The following is a 22,589-nucleotide window of genomic DNA, read 5'->3' as shown; positions in this document are numbered from 1 at the left end:
AAAACAAATAAATATCATGATTTATGTTATCAATTTAACATAGCAAATCGGCTTGAATTCTAAACTAATATTTTCTATAACTGTAACCTGTAATCGCATCTCTTCCCTCCTCCTCATTGTTTGTTATTAAATAATTATGTGACGAAAAGTGTGTCAATTAATTCGCGCTTCATTAATGCAGCATAATCTTTCATGGGAATTCGAAAAAATTATTAGAAAATCTTCAAAATGCTATAATTCGGAAATCTAATTAATAGTAAGGAATTTTATTTGTAAATTTTTTGTATGTGATAAACTTTCTTAGGAAACTATTTCTTTCGGGATTGCTTTTCTGCCAAGATACAGTTACGTATTTTAATTAGCAATAAATGGGTTTATGGGATAATTATAAAATGAGACGTTGTAACTATTCGTTATTGGAATGTTTCTAACACGACTTCACTTTCAGGGTTGTTGAACAATATCCTAGGTCAAATTTTGGGTTGGAAAGCGATAATTTCCGGAATTAACACCGGAAAATAATATCTATTACCTGTGTTTATTTTCGATAAAATTGTGAATATATATTGTAGTTACTTTGTACTTTTTTTCGTAAGTACCAGGGCAAAATTTATTTTTAAAATTAGATATTTAAATTTTGAATTAATATATTCATATATAAAAATTATTCTTTATTTTATACTAATAACTGTTCTAAATCGTTAATATTCGAAAGAGTTTTATTCATGGTATATGATTTCTTGAAATGAATTTAGCAGAATAATTTTTTTACCCAGCTGTCATATACTTATATATATGTATATAACCTTGAAAACATTGTCCATGATATACATACATTGCACAGAACTCAAACAAATAGAAAATCAGTATTCAAAGTAGGTGTTTGAATTTGATCAAAATTTAGCTTCAACTTTTAATGGAAGTTTCTTCTGTATCATATTTTTTGTGATTTGTATATTTAATTTGGAATATTAATATAAATTTATGTAACTGTAAGATCTAGTTTTTGAAAATTTTAGGAATGTGTTAAAATTGAAACAAATTAACTCTTAAATGGGGGGGGGGGTGCGGTCTGTGAGACCGCTAACAATGGATTTTCGATCACTCCTATTCTATTTTTAGCTCAATTGAATGGATTGATCCTGTAACTTACTATGTTGTGACCTTCAATACACATGCACTTTTTTAGCGGATGCCTTTTTAAATAATTCAGTTATTTCTTGAAGTGCGGTCTGTAAGACCGCACCTCCCTGTTAGTGTCCCAGTAACAAAAAAAAAAGGCTTAACAGATGACGCTGAAACTTGGGCCCCAAAATATCATCTAGTTTACTGATCCTATTAAGAAGCAGTGCTCCAGATACTTTTAAATGATGCAGAAAGTGATTTTAGTGATAAGGATAATTGTACAGAAGAGTTTTTCAATGGAAGTTCAAATTCAATTGATTCTGATATGTATGTTCAAACATAATTAATTTTTCTAGTGATAATGTATTTTGAAAAATTTATAAAATATTAATATACCAAGAGATGCATATACAGAATTTATAGGCTGATTTTTATACTAGTTCTTAACCTGTATGTTTAAAATGCCCTAGAAAACCATGCTATGAAAGTCACACAAGCCGATATAAAAAAGGCCAGTTTTTTTATTTTTCATATAATTGTTGAATTTTACATTATATTGTCTTTTATATACCTTCATGTACTGTAAAAATAAATATGATTTAAAAAGTAATATGTTTTTTGAAGAATATTATTTATTGTAACATGTAATTTGAGAAGAAAATGTATCTTCCAATGCATTTTCTTTTTTCAATTATAATATGTTTTGAAAAATTTCTAAAGCATATCTATATATCAAAAAAAATATCTGCAAACTATATTGGCAGTTTTTCATACTAATGCATTCATTAGAAAATTTACTTTGAGTGTAAATGAAATGTGGTCTCGTAGACCGCACCTCCCTAGTTAAGTCCTAAAATTTCACCTCCCCAATTAAGAGGGAGATTCATTATATAAACTGTTCCAAAAAAAAAAAAAAAATTCTGATACTATTTGAACTTGAAACATTTGTCAGAAATATGTAAAATTAATATATCTGGTATTTAGATATTCTTTAAAAATTGCCTAATCTAATAATTATTGGTTTTTTGTTAAATAATAGAATAATCCCATAACATAATCTTTTCCCCTCTTTCTTTTACATGTATTGAAAATGAATTTAGAAAATGTACACATAGCAGGCTTTAAAAAGAATCAGGCTTTTAAAAAAATAATTTTAAAATAGCATTTCTCAATACTTTTATGTCTCCTCTTCTAAATTTTATCACCAAGTAATTGAGGTTTATCACTAAGATGATTAGATTATGTATAATGGAGTTTGATGATTTTTTTGTAATCTGAGCATTGTCAAGTAACCTGTAAGCTGCTAGTGCCAATTCTGATTTTATTTATGAATTTTTATAACATTTATTGGTATGTGTCTATTAAATACGTGTCATTGGCAAACTTTAGATTCTAACTTTATGTCATGGCAATATAATCAATAAACTAATGTAACATCTTTAGCAATTTTCTTGAATATTAATAGCTTGCATATAATTAATGTATTATTAACTACATACTCGCAATTAATAATGTAACCCTATATCTTTGGCTAGTTATATTTGAACCAATTATCATTTTAGATGGTAATGAAAATCTAACAAGAGGGCTAACTGCATATATTTTAATGGAATAGATAATCATGAAAAATATTTAATCTTAGGTTTTATAATTACATTGAATTGTGACTATTTCCTTTTAAGGTGATATGAATGTAGATAGTACAGATACTCGTTGGTTGTATGAACTGCTTCGAGAAGTTCAGTTGGAGCAGTTCTACACTAAAATCCGAGATGAGTTGCAAGTCACCCTATTATCTCACTTTGATTATGTTCTCTCATATGATCTGGAAAATATTGGTATGGGAAAGCCTGCTGCTCGACGTCTTCTTGATGCTGTCAAGAAGAGAAGAGCTGCAATGTGGAAGAAGACTCTACTCAATAAAGTAATAATTTTTTCTTTTGTATTTTAATACTTTAATATGTCTTTTTTTATCTTTGTATTTAATGTATATTCATTTTGTGTTAGTATACTGAAATTTTTTTTGATTTTAAATAGTCTTAGCAGTTTGCAAATAATAATATTTTTACTCAAATAACATAACTAGTTTAGAGGATTAACTATTGAAAGATTTTTTTTCATAGTTCTCATTTATTGAATATTTAAACTAGAGCTTATTCTGAAATTAGTAACCAACTTTTTTGGTATGAGAAGTTTATATAATAAAAATATTGCTTTTAAGCAATGTTTCAGTATATTTGCATAATTTATTAATGCTTACTTTGTATACTTGCATAAAAGTTATAGAAACTGAGTTTGAGAACTTTTACACTTCAAGAATGTTTAGAATGTTGTATTGTAGAAAAATGAGAGTGTAGAAACTGAGAAATATGTATAAAAGAAGGCTTGTAGTTTTTGTCTTATAATTTCAAAGACAATTTAAGGCCAAGTATTTTTTTTGTTAGATTTAATGATATTTTATTTAAATCCTAATTTAGTAAAGGAAGTTGTGGTAGGATTTGTACTTTAATGGAAAGTGCAACATCTATTTTTTACTATTAGGAATATTTGATATAAAGCTTGATTGAAGTAACTTCAAGATTTAATGAATAGAAAAGAACAATGTTAACCCGATACTCTGGTTAATTATTGATTACATGTGATTGCCCAGTTATGATATAGTAAGGCTGTTGATTCCAGTTGAGATCGATTTGTGTCATTGATGCCAGATTGAATTTAGAACTTAATTATAATTAAAAAAAGAAAAGAAAAAGACTTAAATGTATGCAAATATTATGATAAATATAACATATTTTAGAATTATTTTTAGTATAATTTTAATAATCTATTTAAATTCAACTTTGTCAAATTAGAAATTGAACTTGTTAATGTTTATGAGTGAACAGTTAATGCAGTTTTCTGCCTCTGTGAAAGATTATTTATTAACACAGCATCAGCCTGCAAGGAATGAGATTATTGGTATTGCCTTTGTGTTTGATAATCTGAAAAAATTGTATTTTTTCTGAAGTGTTTGTCTTTTGTCTATTTTAAAGTATCAAAAATATATTTTTAAAAAAATCAGATCATGATTCCAGAAGGGGGGAAAAAAACATTACATACTTATTTATAATGTATTAAACTTCTATTAGTTATTCAGATGTATATTATTGTCAAGATTAATGCATCAGTCTTTAGAAATTTCATGCTTTTTTTTTTCTGTATTGTGTTTAAAATACTTACTTTTTACTAATTTATTTTCCTGTATTAGATTTTACCATCTGGAAAGCAAGAGAAAGGTTCAAAAGGAGGAAGTACTGCAAGTGCCTCACCAGTTGTACCATCTAATGGTACACTCACTTGTTTAATCAACGATAAAGATTTGAAACTTCTCAATAAACTGGGAGATGGATCATTTGGAGTAGTCATGAAAGGAGAATGGACAACAGTATCTGGAACAACTGTGAGTTACTAATTTTAATATACATATTCAATAAATAATATATTGTCTATAATATATTGTGTGTCCCGATATTATGATATTCTTACTGCAATTCTTTTTTATATTCAATAATTTTAAATTAGATTTGTTTTTGAAGAAAAATAATCTAGTTGTGGACTCTAAGAGGAGGCAGAATGACCATTAAAAATTCTTTTCTTACCCCATTTTTTCTTCAAACTTATTTTGCAATCCTATCTATGCATTGAAAGGTTATTGCCACCCCACAAATGGCAAAAATATCAATAAATTTTAAAATATATATTTTATGTTTTTTAACTGCTGCTGTAAAAGTTTTCTTGGTAATTGCTGCAAAAGAGTTTTCTGATAACATTCTGACACATAAATAATTATATTGTGGGATGTAACATTGGATTAGTTATTTAATGTATTGGTATCTTTATGTTATTTGATATATATGAAATTCTATAGTTTTGACTGCATTATATATTTTCAGATACCTGTTGCAGTTAAGATCCTTAAGGAAGATGCTGTGTCTCTTCCAGGTGCTTTCAAAGATTTTATTGAAGAAGTTAATGCTATGCATTGTCTGAATCATCCGAATCTTATCCGTCTATATGGAGTGGCCCTATTATCACCACTCATGATGGTATATATTGTTTTCTTTAGAATTGTGTTAGATTTTATCGCAATTGCCATAAGAAAAGGAATAATAATACTTTAAAAGAATTAAAATAGTATCTATATGTCTCGAATTTAATTATTCTTAACATTTTTCATTTGTTGGGTTCTTATTTAAATTTTGTGAATATTTTTGGTGAATAATATTGTAAAAAAAAGTAGCTTTTGAAATTATTTTCAATATTAAAAATACAGTAAGCTTCTCATTATCTCCAAATGCAATTTTCCTATTGGTTAATTCTAAAATCTTGTTATCTAGCATATCACTGCAAATAAATGATATTTCAACATATATCTCAAAAGTTAGCATTGTTATCTTTGGAACAACTGTAATAAAGATAAATTGTTGGAGGAATGAATATATGTTAGTGACAGTTTTCATAAAACAAAATGTGTTTATTTATAAGGGACTTACAACACCATTTGATACTGATATTTAGACTAACTATAAATATATAAAAAAAAATGCATATACAAAAATGTGTGTGTGAGAGGGAGAGAGAGATAGATAGATTTTTTCCCAGCATTCCTTACGTAGTTGCTTTTTAATTCTATTTCCGAGAATGTTAATTATATTGTGCAGTATAAAAATGATGGTAGTGTATTATTAAACCAGTAATTTTATTGGTTCTTTTATTTCAGCTTTTTCATGTTAACTTAATTTTTCAGGTATTGAATGACCAATTTCAATCGCATAATTTTGATATTATCTGTATTATTTCTTCAGTAAAATTGTTCCTGTGTGAATCATGCTGATTTCACTTAAAAAAAAAATTTGATCAACTTTTTTATTTCAGGATCCAACAAAAGTTATTTCAAGTGACAATCTTTTGATTTTTTTTAAAAATGTAAATTAAGAAAAGAAAGTTTTGTAAATGTGAAATAACTGTACAAATTGACCATCATTTGACAATCCTCAAATCAAAGGAATTGAATAAACATCCTTTAAATAAATACTTATAAAAAAAAGTCAAATTTTATATGTGTGGATTCATCAATTTTTAAAAAAAAATTTTGTTTTAGTTACAACAAGAGAAAAATAGAAAGTACAAAATATGGCACCTTAATTATATGCTAAATATATGTAAATTTTGCTGAGTACAAAATTAAATTGAAGATGAAACACTTTAGAAATGATAAAATATAATTTTTTAAAAGTCTGTTTTACCATTTTTTACCATTCACTGATTCTCATATTTTACATTTATTGTCAGTTTTTTTCCTGTACCTTTCTCTTCACCCTGCAGTAATTGTCTCCAATCATTTTTGCTGGCACACAAGTTTCAATTACACTTAATATAGCAAATTTATATTACAAATTTGGCAAGAAATTAAAATTATTTTCATCCAAGACTAATTTGCTTTATTTATTTTTTTTTTTTTTTCTGTTAGGACAAATGGAAAATACATTTTTTTTTTTTTTCATTAGGTTTGTTTCAATAAGGAAAAAGTTGCATATTGAGAAATTGATTTAATTTTATGCTTATTATGTACTTTCCTTTTACTATAAACTTTATCTTGCTATGTACCTAAAATGCACCATATCTTCATACAGGTTACAGAGCTTGCCCCTTTAGGTTCTTTACGTGATAGTCTTCGCAAAGAGTGTCACCATACACCAGTCTCTCTTCTCATAGAATATGCTGTCCAGATCGCAGCAGGCATGGCTTATCTGGAATCAAAACAATACATTCATCGAGACTTGGCTGCAAGAAATGTACTTTTAGCTACTAAACAGAAGGTTTGTTGATGTTATGTATAATGTAATTGTTAGGTTCTGCAACAAGTTTTATTTTTGGATGTTTGTTTACTTGTATTTTTTTTTAAGGTGAAAATTGGGGATTTTGGATTAATGCGGGCTTTGCCAAACCAAGAAGATTGTTATGTTATGACTGAACATAAAAAAGTTCCTTTTCCATGGTATGTTGATATTGAATAAGATTAATAAAATGATTGAACAAATGTACTCATCCTACTCTTAAAGAAATTTGTGCAGTTTTTCGATAACATTAACTGATTTTAATAATATTTTTGATAACTAAATTAGCATATTAGTTTTTATATTTGAAATTTAGACATTTTCCTTTTCTTTTATTTAGGATTTAACATAAACTTTATTGCAAGAATCTTAAAAAACAACAACATGTAAATGTTTTTATTTTGTGCTATTATTTGTAAATTTAAAAAGATGTGAAATAAATAATGATTAAGATATTTACAAGATATACATTCTGCAGAAATTTCAATTTTTACATTACTTGCTTACGAATATGTTTTGCCAGTATGCTTTTGTTATTTTATATGGTTGATTTTTATGTAAAATATACATATATACATCCAAATTTCTATTTGTCAAACTTAAAGATCTCTTGGGGTAAGATAGAAATTTAAGTATTCAAAACTATAATGTAATTTTTTTATATAGTTTTAAGACTAAAAAACAACCATGCATAAATAATTTTTTTTTTAATTGCAAGAGGAAAAAAAATATGAATTCATTTTAAAGAAAGTTAAAATAATGATTTTTCAAATTTGTAGATGTTATTTTTTTACACCAATTTCTCAAAATTTCTTTACTTTTTTTTTTTTTTTTTGCTTTCTATATTGTTGTTATACTTAACTTTTATTTCATTTTTTTTAAAACATGACTTTAAAGTAAAATCCATCATTAAAAGTAATAATTTAAAGTAAATCTCCATCAAAATTAGGAAAGGATTTGTAGTAATTAAACATAATATTATATAATTGTAACTAAGTATAAAATATGATGCAAACTCATCTACAAATGTCTATTACTTTCTCATAATTATCTTCAAAAAATTTCCGTGACAGCACAAAAAGAAAAAGAAAAAAAGTAAATATTTTTTCTTAGTTCATTTTTTTTCATTGTTTAAGAATGAAATGTATGACTTCTTTTTTACTGCAATAGGTATATAAAAAAATTATGTGAAAGTTTTTGTTTGATGCATAGAAGCATTCTTTAATATACATGGATTATCTCTCAATTGGTATTCTAAGTTCCTTGGTTTTTACAAGAATTTCATTAGTTTTGAAGCATTGAAATTCGATATATATACAAATCTTATATTGGCACACTCTATATTTCCTCTGATGTATTTAATGCTCATTTCTTCAATGTTCTAATTTCTTTTTATATGATTATAATAAAGTTATAGGAATTCAACAGTTTTTTCCATATAGGTAATTAATGTATCATGTTTATTCATATATTCTAGGTGTGCTCCTGAAAGTTTGAAATCTCGGCAATTTTCTCATGCTAGTGATACATGGATGTTTGGTGTAACTCTTTGGGAAATGTTCACTTTTGGTGAAGAACCTTGGGCAGCTTTAACTGGAGCACAGGTATGGATAAAAAGAAATTGTCATGTTCAGTTTATTAAATGTTTTTACTCTTTTTAAATTTAATATTTATTATTTGTTAAAATGTTTTTTCCTTAAATTAATAGTTCTTGTTAATGCATGCATTGCAAAATGCATCTGGAAACTTCCAAGAGGCATTTTGAAGGAACATGAAAGTTTAAATCCCCATGTCACCAAAGAACCTAGAATGCATTACTAATTGTACATTTATCAATATAGTATTCTTTTAAATTAAAGTTCTGGCATTTTCATAATGCTTTTTTGCCATAAGCTGAATTTCAAATACCATTAGAAATTATAAAATCATACATTTTGTTTATTGCTGTAATATTTTTGTTGTTGTTAAAAAAGAAAATGAAAGAAAAAAAAATATGAATGCTTCTTTTCAATTCTTTTTTTTCTGAGGAAATTATGCCTTCTTCATTAGTCAGATATATCTTTCATCTTATATGTGTTTAATATTGAACTTTTAAAAGAAATTACTTATAAATGATAGTGTAATATAATTTCTATGCATGGTTTTCAATTAATGGTTAAAATGATTTTTTAGGTTGTCTTTTTTTAATTTTGAACATTTAAAAGTTCTTTAAAACGGCAAATTAAGTAATTTACTATTTTGATATTACTTACTAATAGTAAATGATATAAAAAAAATCATTTGGATGGAAATTTTTTAATCTAGTATTTTGATATTTACTGTGTGAAGATGGAAATGTTTCCTTAAGCTAAAGTTTACAGATAAAAAAAAGCCTTTAAAAATTTATAAATTAAAATGTTTTAGTATTATTTAAGATTTTATTAAATTTTGCTGACAATATTCAGTGCTAATTACTAAATTTTATTTGTTGAGATAAAATTTTTATACAGTAAATCATCTTTTCAAATATTTATTTTTTAAACGTATTTCAGATACTTCAGAAAATTGATCAAGAAGGTGAGAGGCTACGTAGACCTGAAGCTTGCCCTACAGATATCTATCAACTTATGTTACAATGTTGGGCTCACAAACCAAGTGATAGACCAACCTTTTTAGCTCTTCAGGATTTTCTTTGTGAAGTAATTTATTTTCAATTTTTTTTTTTTATACATATTTGTAGTTTGCTGTTGAAATGCCAAGATTCCATTATATGATTCAGCTCAGTTATGAATGTAGCATATGGGAAACTGTTATTTTTATGTACATTCGAACTTCTATATCTCTTACTCAGTGATTCATGGGTAAAATTCAATGTAAAAAATACATTTTTCTAATTTTTCAACTTTTTTTTTTAAATTTAAAAACAATTATTCTTGGTAAATTTTTTGGTATTAAAATAAATGACTTAGAAGAATTTAAATTACCAAAAAAAAAAAAATGTTGTAAAAATGCACAAATAACAATGGTTTTTCAAAATTGACGATACTGTATTTGTTAAGATTTCATACTTTTATGCTGCATTTTTATTTTTTATCCTATGTATTTCTTCTGTTAAATTGGATTTTTGCTTCAGCCTTAAATGTTTTTGATTAAAGCAATGTTCACTGTAAGAAGTCGAAGACTGAATTGAATTTAAAGTAAAACTATCAAGAAATTTTAATTGAGTAAGGAAATGTTAAGAACAACTAATCTTTGCAAAATTTCTGTTTCGTTAAGAATTGGTGGAACAATTTCTTTTTCTTCTTTTAATTTCCATATTTAATTTATATCCCTACTAATAAATGAAATCACTAGCTGCTGTTTTACTGCATTACATATAAATTTTTTTGGAAAATTTTTGTTTGATACATAAAAATTTTATTAAATGTACAGAAATTAGAATATATTAACCTAGTACTTTGTATCAGATTGGTATAGTATTACCTGGTTGAAACAAATGAGATTGAAGATATTTCCAATGAGTATTTTTCAAATTTAAAAACTGTTACCAAGTGCATCATACTCTTACTTTCAGTTTACTTTTGCATACCTAATTCACTTGATTACTTTTGCATACCTAATTGAAACTGTATCACCAACCTTAAAACAGAACAATTTTCTCCTTTTAAATCCATGTATTGGAACATTATATTAGCAAAATAAGAAGATATTGAGGATTCTTCCAATTAAGTATCATATAAAATAAAACTAATTTAACTGTTACTACTGAGAATACTATTTTTAAGTGTATATCAAGCTTTAAAAATTGTATAATCATTAATAAACTTTTTTTTTTTTTTTGTAGTTATAAATTTTAAAATTGTTTATATTTTATGTTACTGCCAGAATGTTATGTAACATAAAATATATATTTCTTAGGCTCGCCCTTTAAGGTTAACAAGTGTTCAAGCTTTTGATGAACCAGACAAACTCAAGATTGAAGTTGGGGATGTAATAGAAGTAATTGAAGGAAGGTATGTTGTTTTTGTGTAATGAATTTTACTTTTTATATACTTATTTATTTCATAAATGTTTTACCTATAATATTATATAAGAGCAAAAGTTATAAATTTTTCATTTTTTTTAATTGATTTATCTTATTAAGGTATATGAAACAGTGAAATATTTCTCAATGTAAGTTATGCATTTTTGTGTCTTATTTTTCTTTACTCATAAGTATTTGTTTTTATACCTAAAACAGACAGGAATTTTATTGGTGGAAAGGTCAAAATCAGAGGACTTTTGAAATTGGAATATTTCCTCGACTTATAGCTGACCGACAGAAACAGCTTACAACGGATGATATAAGTAAGCCACTGCGTAACAGTTTCATTCATACAGGCCATGGTGATATATCTGGAAGATCATGGGGCAGTCCTGGACACATTGATGAGTGAGTTCTCTCTATGTGTGTTTTATATTCTGTGGCTTAAATTGAAGCTCTAAATCTCTTTGACATAGCAGTTATGTATTTATCTATTGCTCTTGTTTTAGTGTTGTTGTTGTTGCTAATCTCCATGGACTGACTTAATCAGACCAAATCCGAAAATCCGTTGACAAGAAGAAAGTCAAAATCGAGGAAAGGAGAAGAATAAATTTCTCCCCAAAGAAGTCCTAAAAAGTCTAGAATATATTCAGCAGAGGCCTGATGTTGTCAGCATTTGGGCAAAGAGGGTAAGATTTTTCACCCTGTGAAAAGAAAAGACATTTAAGGTGGCCACTGGCAAGGTGCGACAGGCAAGTGTTGGTTTTTCTATCACAAGGAAGAATTAAGGACTGGCCCGGTTTATTGGCTCTATACCAATCATGAGTTGGGGGAACCATCCAGTTCTAAGTATGTGAGCTCAGCAGAAGATGAAGTTGCTAGGCTGCTTCCTTTCTTTGCAACCTGTCTGCTATTTCATTACCAAGTAGATCCACATGAGATGGGATCCACTGGAAATGAATATCATGTTGGAGTGAAATCAACTTCAACTTCTGAAGAATAGACCAACTTGCTTTATCTCCAACATAGGTCCAATTGTTAAGGTGTTCCATTAAGCTGTGGCTATCAATAAGAATCCAAAGGTTCTTATAATTATTTTCGTGTAAAATGGTTTTAAGTTCCTCATCGATTGAAATTCGCTTCTAAAAAGGGAACAGAAGTCTGGATTTTGTTGACATAGAGAAAATTAGACTGAGGAGTTACAATATAGATGGCACTACCTGCAAAATTGTCGATTTAGCTGCCATCAGTATGCAATTTAATATCACATTTTGGGATTTTATTAATGACTTCCAAGGCCAATCGTCTAAGGTGTTCTGATGTATTTTCCTTTTTATTAATGGGAACAGGAAGGTTGAAATGAAAGTGAACCCTAGTAAGTTCTTCAGTCGGATTCATACAGGAGTGAAGAGAATGTTCTTGTTTTAGTAATACCTGTTACTTATTTTAATAAACTAAAAACACAGGTGCAGTTCACATCAAACTAATTATTTCTAAACTCTATAAATCAAAGCAGTTCAGTTCAGAAAAAAAAGATTAATCCAATTATAGTCGTTGTAATTTCTGTAGGCATTTCAAGGACACTCATATTCCCGACTCTTCACTCTTTCTCCTTCTCCGTTGCCATAGTTTCAACAAAACTTGTTTTTTTTTTTGTTTTGTTTTTTCCCCCACACCGGTACGTTTTGGGAATACCTTAACAGCTGTGTAAAAAAAAAAGAGTTACACTGTTATCTGCCTCTGCGTTTCGAGACAGACAACCAGTTATGAGGTAGAAAATGTGACCTTGAACCGCCTACATAAAATATATAGTCTATAATGGAAGTCAATGTTAAATTAATGTCTCAATACTTATTTCTTCTTTGCTATTATTATAGGGTTTATCTTCAGAATCCAATGGAGCCACTTGATTTATTAGGTTTAAAAGAAGATCCTCCTCCTGCTCCCAAACTGAGAGACAGAAATACAAGTAAGACTATAATAGCCTTCTAGTTTAAGATCTTAAATGAAATAGTGAAAGAACTGAAATCACATATTGACTCTATATTCCCATTAAATTTAAATTTTACAATGAAAATTAATTTCAGGAACATTTAATTTTCTTTTTGAAATGTTTCTGTGCTTTAAGCAATTCATTTGTGAAATTAATCCATTTTATTATATTTTGCAAAAGTGTTATGAAATTCAATTTGCAGCATTAATTAGTTTTAAAACATAGTGTGAATGCATGAAAGTAAACTCTTAGTTACCTCAGTATATAATTTATATTTGGATTTTTCATCTGTTGATTTCATATGCTCATTTTAAGTTCAAAGATTTCAGCTGAAGCCTTTCAGTCATTTTAAAAGAATTTATTTTAATAATTCTTAAAATTTAGGGAAACGCTTTTTTTTTTCACCATTAGCAGAAGCGAGCAAGAAAGCAGTATAACGCTACATTGCTTTGAAATAGTGTATCATTTAAAAATTAGAGCACAAGAAGGGAGGAAAACAATATTTTTTATTGAGTTACATTGATATGTTAATCAAAAATTGTAATTATGGCCGAGATATTTAATAATTGCCCATATTACATTGTTTCTTCCTACATGCTGTTCTCTTATTACCAGTCATGCTAAAAAAAATTTTTAAAAAAAGATGTTATTACTTGTACTCTCTGAATTATCAAATTAAATATTTTCTTCAACAGAAAAAAAAATTTAATAATTGACTTGATTGATTTTAAAAATTTACTTTCTTTCTCAATTAAAACTATTTGTTTAGTAATTTTTATAAACAGTGACTATTAGAAATATTTCCGAAAAAGCATATACTATGCTGTTGATAATAACATATTGAGATTGCTTGGAAATTAGCAGATGTAGAGTTAGAATGAATTAGGAATTAGAATGTATCAAAATTGTTTTCTTTTCTTTGAATATAATTTTTAATTTAATTTACAAACTTTATTAAGTCATTGCTAGCCTAATCACAATGTGGCTTTGACTCCTGTAAATTTTTATTGATATTTTTCGAAGATACCAAACATTTTAAACATGGGATTATTCTTTTGTTATAAATACTTTTTCGAAATTTACAAAAATTTAAATGCATTATTTTACTTGCTTAATTGATTTGAACATGTTTAGTACAATGTATGATTGATCACAAAATTTCAACAATGTTGGAGCTTATAAAATATTTTAAAACACCAGAAGGTAAATTAATTTTACTTCCCAAACAATTGTTGAAAAACACACACATGCAATGTAAAATTAGAAATATTTTTGTCTAATGAGTAGAATTTCCCCATCATTTCTAATCTAGCAATTATTTTTGTACTATAATTTTTTAATTAAGTGGTCTAAATATTATCAATCCTTAAAAATTACTAGTAATATAGATATCTTTATATACTGTAAATCTTAATACTCCATGCTCCAAAAATATAGACATAAGTCTAAAATGCCATCCCTAAAAAATAAGAATAAAGTGAATATATATAATGTGTATGATAATAAACACTATGTATCTTATCCAAGAAAAGATTATACTTGAGATGTTAATGCATAATTACCTGTTACAGGGCAATCCATGACTTTGATAGTATTCTGGAGAACTTGCCTTTTCTAAGTTTGATGATAAAATACATCTTGTTTAAAAATGGAGTTAAGTTCTCCCAGCAAATCCATTAATTGAGTCAAACTTTATTCTAAATTTGTTGATATACCTTATACTTCAATGTTTAGTCATTAAATACCAAGCAATTCTAATTTATTTCCTTTGCTTTGTTACATTCGTGAAAATTTTTTAGTTTATTTCTAAAATCATGCCAGTAAAATATATATATATATATATATATATATATATATATATATATATACATATATATATTACTGGCACAGTTTCATTTCTATACATCAATTAAATATGATAAAAAACCACTTATCACTATTTTATGGAACATCATTTTATTATTATTTTCAATTTTGTATAGTGTTTTATATTATATTTTAAAATATAGCTTTTTTAGCATTTCCTTGGAAAACTTAAAAGTTCTAATTATTATGAAACAAATTTTAAGGCATTCCAATTTTTAAAAGATAGTTAAAAAAAATGTTTCGTCGGATACTATGCTTATTAAACCATTTGTCTTTCCTTTTTTTCCCAAGATTCTATAAATATTGCCCAAAGAACAGTTTTAAAATTTCCTTAATTTATTTTTAGTGCTGCTTTTTAACTAGCAAATAAAAAATTTATGCAATCTCTTTTTAAATCTCTATCACTAATCATTTTCCTAAATGATAAAAACCATCAATTGTAATTTGAGAACCATCTAGAAAATTAAGAGTTTAGGATTAAGATTATAATACTAATTTACTTGTTTAAATTATTAATATTAAATTTTAAAACTTACAATCATACCCAAAAAGTCACGAAAATGGATTATACTTATTTAGAAGATTTGTTTATAAATAGCGTGAAGTATAAAATATTGGATTTTAAGAATAAATAATTATATATTTATACTACTTTTATAAATGTGAAAGTTTGGATGGATGGATGGATGGATGTTTGTTAGTCAATCACGTCAGAACGGCTGAACGGAATTAGATGAAATTTAGCACAGAGATAGATTATAGTCTGGAATAGGACATAGGCTACTATTTGTTCCGGTTAATTGAGTAGTTAATTTTTTATTAATTAAAAATTAACTTTCCCGCCAAAAATCTGAGACCAAATCCCGCCAAAAATGAGTAAGGCTTCAGTTTTTTTCCCCATACTAAGAAGGTTAGGCTTAATGGATTTTCGACCGATTATTTCAAAGGATTCTGTTTATTTTCTTGGTGTTTGATGCATTTAAAATTAAACATTATTAATTAATCGATCATTAGGATTCATTCTGAAGTACTTTTAAATTAAAATAAAACAGAATAAAGGAAATTAAAAATTTCTAATCTGCATAGCGTTACCCCAACTGGCGTTGAAAATTCACGCATGCGCAGTGTGTTATGATTCATGACAACTGTGTCTCCATCTATTATAAATGTGAAAGTTTGGATGGATGTTTGTTAGACAATCACGTCAGAACGGCTGAACGGAATGAGATAAAATTTAGCACAGAAGTAGATTATAGTCTGGAATAGTATATAGGCTACTATTTATTTCGGTTAATTGAGTGGTTAATTTTTTTATTAATTAAAAACTAACTTTCCCGGCAAAAATCTGAGGCCAAATCCCGCCAAAAATGAGTAAGGCTTCAGTTTTTTCCCCCCACACTAATGAAGTTAGGCTTAATATATTTTCGGCCGATTATTTCAAAGGGTCCTGTTTATTTTCTTGGTGTTTGATGCATTTAAAACTAAACATTGTTAATTAATCGATCTTTCGGATTCATTCTGAAGTACTTTTAAATTAAAATAAAACAGAATAAAGGAAATTAAAAATTTCTAATCTGCATTGCGTTACCCCAACTGGCGTTAAAAATTCGCACAAATTCACGCAAAAAATTATGTGTATTATAATGTTGTAGCTACCTCAATCTCGAACGATAAAAAAAAATAAACTTGTCTTGATTTTAAAGAAATACGGACTCGTTGTTTTGTTTTATTTTAGGTTACAATGTAAATCAATTGTTTTTAGGTTAGTTGTGTGTTTTTGTAACTAAATTGTATTTATATTAATTATATATTTTTCGCATATGCTTATAGTTTTAAGTGCATCGGTTTTTAGGTTAGTTTTAATTTTTTTTTATTTATTATTTGATAGTTTTTCGAAATGCCCAAAAAACGTAAATCTAATCTTTCGAAGAGGAGTAATAAAGCTCGGGCTATGAAAGTAGCTAGAAGACCTGTTTGCAATTTTCGTGAGCACTTGCGAATTTCAAATCCCCTTCAGCTGTGGGATAAATACAAGGACGCTTTATCAAAAGATATCGTGCATAGGCTGGATGGCACTCACAATAACCTAATCATTAACGAAGCTTTGGTATTGATTGAGGATAAAATGATTTCAATATTTGGAAAATGCCTCACTGATTTCGGCCTATCCCCACCACAGCGAAGAGGGGAATTATCAAGCGAAGTTGTGAAGGAGCTAAACTACGACACCGCGGTTTTAGAAGCGAAGGTCAATGAAATGACACCACGATTATTTTCCGAGCAGCGTCAAATCTACGAAACGATTCTGAACCGAGTAAATAGTGGAGAGGAGGGATTATTCTTTCCTGACGCACCATAGGGTACGGGTAAGACGTTTGTGCTTTGGAAGATACAGCCCAACTCCGCGAGGACCGCAATATAGCTCTGGCTGTATCTTCCTCGGTCATTGCTGCAACTTTGCTTAACAGTGGCCATATTGAACATTCCGTTTTCAAATTGCAGCTTAATCTTGCAAGCGAACATACCCCAACATGCAACATCACCAAAAACAACGACCAAAGATAGACACTGCCGAGTGTTGATCAGATCGTCAGTTCTCATACATACACATCAAAATTTCCACGCAAACGAAATCACGGGTAAAGGCTAGTATAATATATATATTAATTTAAAATTAGACTGTGTTTGTTTTTACAAGCTGGCAATTTTTCAATTTTCTTATTCATATGTATTATAGAAAATATAATATTTTAGATTCTAATATGTTTTCTATTTACTTTTACAGAAAGTGAAGATTCAAATCCAAAAAAGAGTCTCACCAAACAATATGCTTATAACAAATTGGAAAATGAGCAGAATGGAGAAAGCAAAGTGTTTTCACAACGTTTGAAATCTAAATCTAAAAAAGAAGTTAAGGAAGGAATTCTAATTGATTTCACCAATGAAATTGCTGTTTCCTCTCCCCCTCCTATTTCCCCTTCTCTTTTTCCTACTCAGAGATCATCATTGCCATTACATGTATCCTCGTCTTTGGTTGATTTGTCTTCAACAAGTTCATTCCCCACTCTCTGTTGTGGTGACAGAAAGAGTTCCCCAGATTATGATACCTCTTCAACATATTCTTCTTCAAGAAGTAATGGTGCAACAGATCGTTACTACAATGTTCCACCTACAGAAATGTCTCAACCTAGTGATCGATACTACTCTGTTGTGCCTAGCTCGGACTATCAACCACAAGAGAGCTTGAGAACTTCTAATTATTATTCTCCTGTTGCCGAAACATCTAGCAATTATACTCTTGCCCCACCACCTAGTAATCATCTTACCCGTATGGGTAGCTGCCCAGCCTTACATGTGGATCCTACTACCTCATACAGGAATGCTGCTCAATCCAATACTATTGGTAATCGTTCACCAATCAGTACTTCTGCTTTTGATGATTTATTTGAAAGTTTTGGTAACATGTCTTTCCAAACACAGACTCAAAACAAATTTCCGACCAATCGATGCCAAACTGCTACAACTTGTGATAGAAACCAAATGCTTGAAGAGCTGAAGAAAACACTAGGCATGAAGGAGATGAACTCAAACTTTTCCAAAGATGTAGAATCAAAGCCAATTGTCAAAATACCTTTACTTCAACCTCCACAATCTCGTACAAAGAGAAATAATAGATGGACAGAACCAAATGGATCAAATTTTCCTCGAGATGTTCCACAACCAGCTTCAAATCTTCCACTTCCACCTCCTGTACCAACTCTTCCTCCAAACATGGCTGAAGTGAAACCATTTGTCATAAATAATCCTGTTTCTTCTAAAAGCAATTTATCACCAAATAATGTACCTTTCACTTTATTTCCAAATACAGTGACTGCTCCTGCTTCAAATCCAGCCATTCTTAAACAGAAATTAATGTTAATCCAGGCACAGGTGTCTGGAGTGACAATTGATGAATGCCATGCAGCATATCAAGAACATGGTGGTAATGTAGAGGCAGCTATTAAGAGTTTGCAATTGTCACAGCTCTGCCGTTTGGGTATTGCATCGAAATCACAATGTGAAAATGTTCTGAAATCTGTTAATTGGAATGTAGAACTTGCAGCATCTTCCCTGGTGGATAGCATGCATAATGCTCAATAATTATTGGTATTTAAGTTATAGCAACAGGGAAAGTGTGTATCAAATTTGATGTGTGCATCTAAGGTTGCGAGTGCATTCGAACTGTGCAAAAAATACAAAGGTTGTTTTGATTTTATTTATTGCCTATTATCAAAAGAGGAATTAAAAAATTATGGACATTATATGTCTTAAAATGTGTAAATAATAAAACTAAAATATGCTAATAATAAAATTTTCTGTAAAATAGAAATGTAATGTCAATAAAAAAAGTAACCTTTCATACAATCAGCTTGTGATAAAACTAAAAAATGTACCGAGTTTGTTAACATTGACATTATTTTAATTTAAAATTGAAAAAAAGTAATGAAATCTGGTATAATATTAAGCATAAAAATGACTAATTTTTTTTGTATTTTTATTCACTTGCATTGAAATTTTTTGTCCCATCATACATATTTTTGTCTTTTTAAGTTATTTCAAAAAAATTTCTTAAAAAATCTCTCATCACTGGCAAGTTGTCTAAAAAAATTCTTATGTGTTTATATTTTATGACAAAGATCCTTGCTGCAAATTTGTGTGCAACTTTTATCTTATATTTATTGTAATAGTTTTTCATTTACCCATATATATATTTTTTTCATATTGCAGTTTGTTTTTGTCATGTAATAACATTCTTTATAATCAAACCATAAATCATGATTAATTTCATAATATTTATTACTTGGTTTTATGGTATTTGTTATTGTGCTTTTCATCATATTTTCTAAATAATTTCACTAACAAATTAATTATTACTATAGCAATGTTTTAAATTGATAAATTGCATTAATATATGTATTGGTTTATTATTTCTTAACATGCTGTGATATGCAATCAATGTGATTCAAGAGCTAAAGTAGAGTCTCAAATAAATATCCACTAGAAAATATGGTAGATCTCTTATAAATATATTTTTACTTATTAATCAAATAGATCTCAATCACATAAAATAATCTAAAATAAAACTATGTGATATTTTAGAAAATTCAGCAATTTTATATGATAATTACAAATATACTGTGTAAGTACGTAATGTTTATGTAAGTATTATTTTTTTTCTCTTATAAGAATTAGAATATCTACTTATAAAAAAATGTAAGTTACAAAAAGAAAAGCATTCTAATCATATCTTTGAAGCAATTCAAGTATGTCTTAGCCACATAGATAACTTGACTTGAACATTTTTATTATAGTCATTCTTGGTATTACTGCAAGATAGTGCTTATAAATTGTTTTAATGGCTTTAAAGAATGATTGTTTGCTGCCTTATATTCTGAATTTCAAAAGCTAGTTTGTCTCTTAAAATCTTTAATATTCATAGTAATTTTTAAAATTAAGGTAAGCATATTTATCTTCTGATGCATTTCACTATTTAAAACTTTAGAGTTGTAAATGCAACCAGTTTTTGTTTTTAAAATACAATTTGGGTTATTAAAAAATTTTGGAGTATATAAAGTTTTAAAATTTTTTTTAACCTTTAAAGCATATATACTTTTACAAAATTAATACGTATTTTATTTGCTTGTATAATTAAAATAACAGATGAAAGAAGTATCATAATTTGATTTACTTTTTGTATTATTTAAAATGTAGAATTAATTTTAATCATAGGCATTCAAATTTGCATATCAAATTATAAACTTGGAAAGATATAATAATTTAATTCCATTACTCACACATGTGCACATTATAATAATTATAATTCATCCACACAAGCACAAAGTAGTTTGCAATTTAGTAATAATTTTTGTTATTATTTATCAATATATTGCACTCTACGACAATTTTCTTCATACTTTCTATAAATACAATCAATATTTACTAATATTTTATGATGTAAACTATATTTTATAACATTCAACTTCTATGTCAAAAATTTTCAACCAAAGAACATTTGTCAAATGTATATTCAAATTGTGGATCTTCAGTTTTGTTTTAATTGTCAAATCATTATGAAAAGAAAAGGGGGGGAAAGGTATACTTTTTGGATTGAATCTTCATTCTTGAAGTTGATTCCCAATTTTGTTTTCTTTTGCAAACCAGTGTGGGGGGGGGAGGAATATTCCTTGATTTGAATCTTTTTTTATTCTTCCGCTCTACTCTATTAAAAATACTGCTGATAATTTTCATATTTTATTTTGTAGTCAATTTGAATTTTGAAAGAAATATAAATTCCTTCTAACTAAAGTTATTAAATATCTATTTCATTTTATTTTTTTTTTTACTATTTATTTTTTCTGTATATGTGTTGTTTGCAATACTTAATTCTATCTTGTCTTTCTAAAAATTGTAAATGTCTTTATTCTCTAGTCTTTTTATTGTTTCATTGAGTGTTTGTTTTTATTTCTTTTGTTCAAAATATTCTAATCATATATTTTATGAAAATAACTTAATATTCCAACATAATTTTGCTGTAACAAACATATTGGTATCAATTAAATTTGAGAGCATTGCAGATAAACCATTTTAGAAATTCATATGATTATTAAAAATCCATGCATGTCTTTCAGTGTTTGTTACATACCTTGTAAAAAGAATAAATTTTAATTATTCTTTCTATAGAAAAAGTAATTAAACCTTAATAAAAAAATGTTACAACATACGTCTACTTTATATTCATTTGCTAAATATGTTTTACAAATTATAAGAATCTCTGAGTGTATTTATGCTTACTTCACAACTCATACTAATTTTTACTTTCAATTTATAGAGTTTGTCCTATAACATTCAAACAGATTTTTCAAAAAACTAAGGAAGTGGGGGGGGGGGATTATCTTTAAAATATACAATCAGTAGGGACTCTCTTTTTTTCTTTGCAAGAAATTTATTATAAAACTATTTGGCAGCCATGCCACAATTTTGTTAATTTAATCAAAAATATTTTTAAACTGTTAATTTTATTATAAAATTTCGCAGAAACATTAATGCATAGGCATTACTTTTATGTCTACTACATTATGAATAATAAAAATACTGAATTATGGCCTGTGTGTTCAATATATTTTTAAAAACATACATGTAAAAATGTATGCAATTTTGAACTGAAACACAAAAGTACATTGTGTAATAAGTAGCATTTAAACTTTCAGAAGCAAGCAGTGCTAATGAAATGTTTAGTTGGCTAATGTTCATTAATTTTTTTATATAAATTTATCATGTAATTTATTTATCTTGTTATTTAAATAATATAAAACAAAATGACATTGAATTAATGAATAATTATTTAAAAGCTTTTAGAGTCAGTGAGCTTACAAGACTGAAAGTACTGTTCTGTATAATAGCAACAAGGTATTTTTATTTTTACATGTACATTTTAATTACAGGTTTTTCCATTTTGTTTTTCTGTAAATTTCTTTAAAAAATCTCTTGATTTATTACATCCCTTATTTACTGTGTTATTTTGTTCATATTTAATCCCTTTATTCACTAAACAGACTATAATTGCATTATGATCTTTTTTTTTTTTTTTTTTTTTTTTTGTACAAATTTTCAAGTGTTTCATTGTCACTTCTTCCATAACTATTTATATTGATGTACTTCCATTCATCCCAATTGGGAAATGTGATAT

The 22,589-nt window shown here is 27.5% G+C and overlaps 1 protein-coding gene across 1 annotated transcript; it reads left to right on the top strand.

Moving 5' to 3' along the window:
• The first annotated feature begins 118 nt into the window (after positions 1-118).
• Positions 119-22,496, top strand: LOC129971534 (activated CDC42 kinase 1-like). Its single transcript, XM_056085401.1, has 12 exons — positions 119-256; positions 2,808-3,049; positions 4,373-4,564; positions 5,058-5,210; positions 6,798-6,983; positions 7,071-7,162; positions 8,479-8,605; positions 9,533-9,679; positions 10,899-10,993; positions 11,221-11,412; positions 12,882-12,973; positions 17,649-22,496. Exons 2-12 carry the CDS (start codon positions 2,813-2,815, stop codon positions 19,001-19,003), a joined length of 2,868 nt encoding a protein of 955 aa, XP_055941376.1. The 5' UTR covers positions 119-256; positions 2,808-2,812; the 3' UTR covers positions 19,004-22,496.
• The last annotated feature ends 93 nt before the right edge of the window (positions 22,497-22,589 follow it).

This window comes from Argiope bruennichi, chromosome 6 (genome assembly GCF_947563725.1).
Source record: "Argiope bruennichi chromosome 6, qqArgBrue1.1, whole genome shotgun sequence".
In the NCBI taxonomy this organism is placed as follows: domain Eukaryota; kingdom Metazoa; phylum Arthropoda; class Arachnida; order Araneae; family Araneidae; genus Argiope; species Argiope bruennichi.
Note: the sequence above shows the minus strand (reverse complement) of the source record. Positions and strands in the feature narration are given on the sequence as shown.

What these genes read in the sequence shown, in the direction of transcription:
- LOC129971534 (XM_056085401.1), top strand. Translation starts at nt 2,813, where the DNA reads ATGAATGTAGATAGTACAGATACTCGTTGGTTGTATGAACTGCTTCGA. An exon ending in AAAAAAGTTCCTTTTCCATG is followed by an intron (nt 7,163 to 8,478) that starts GTATGTTGATAT and finishes CATATATTCTAG; the next exon opens with GTGTGCTCCTGAAAGTTTGA. An exon ending in ATAGAAGTAATTGAAGGAAG is followed by an intron (nt 10,994 to 11,220) that starts GTATGTTGTTTT and finishes TACCTAAAACAG; the next exon opens with ACAGGAATTTTATTGGTGGA.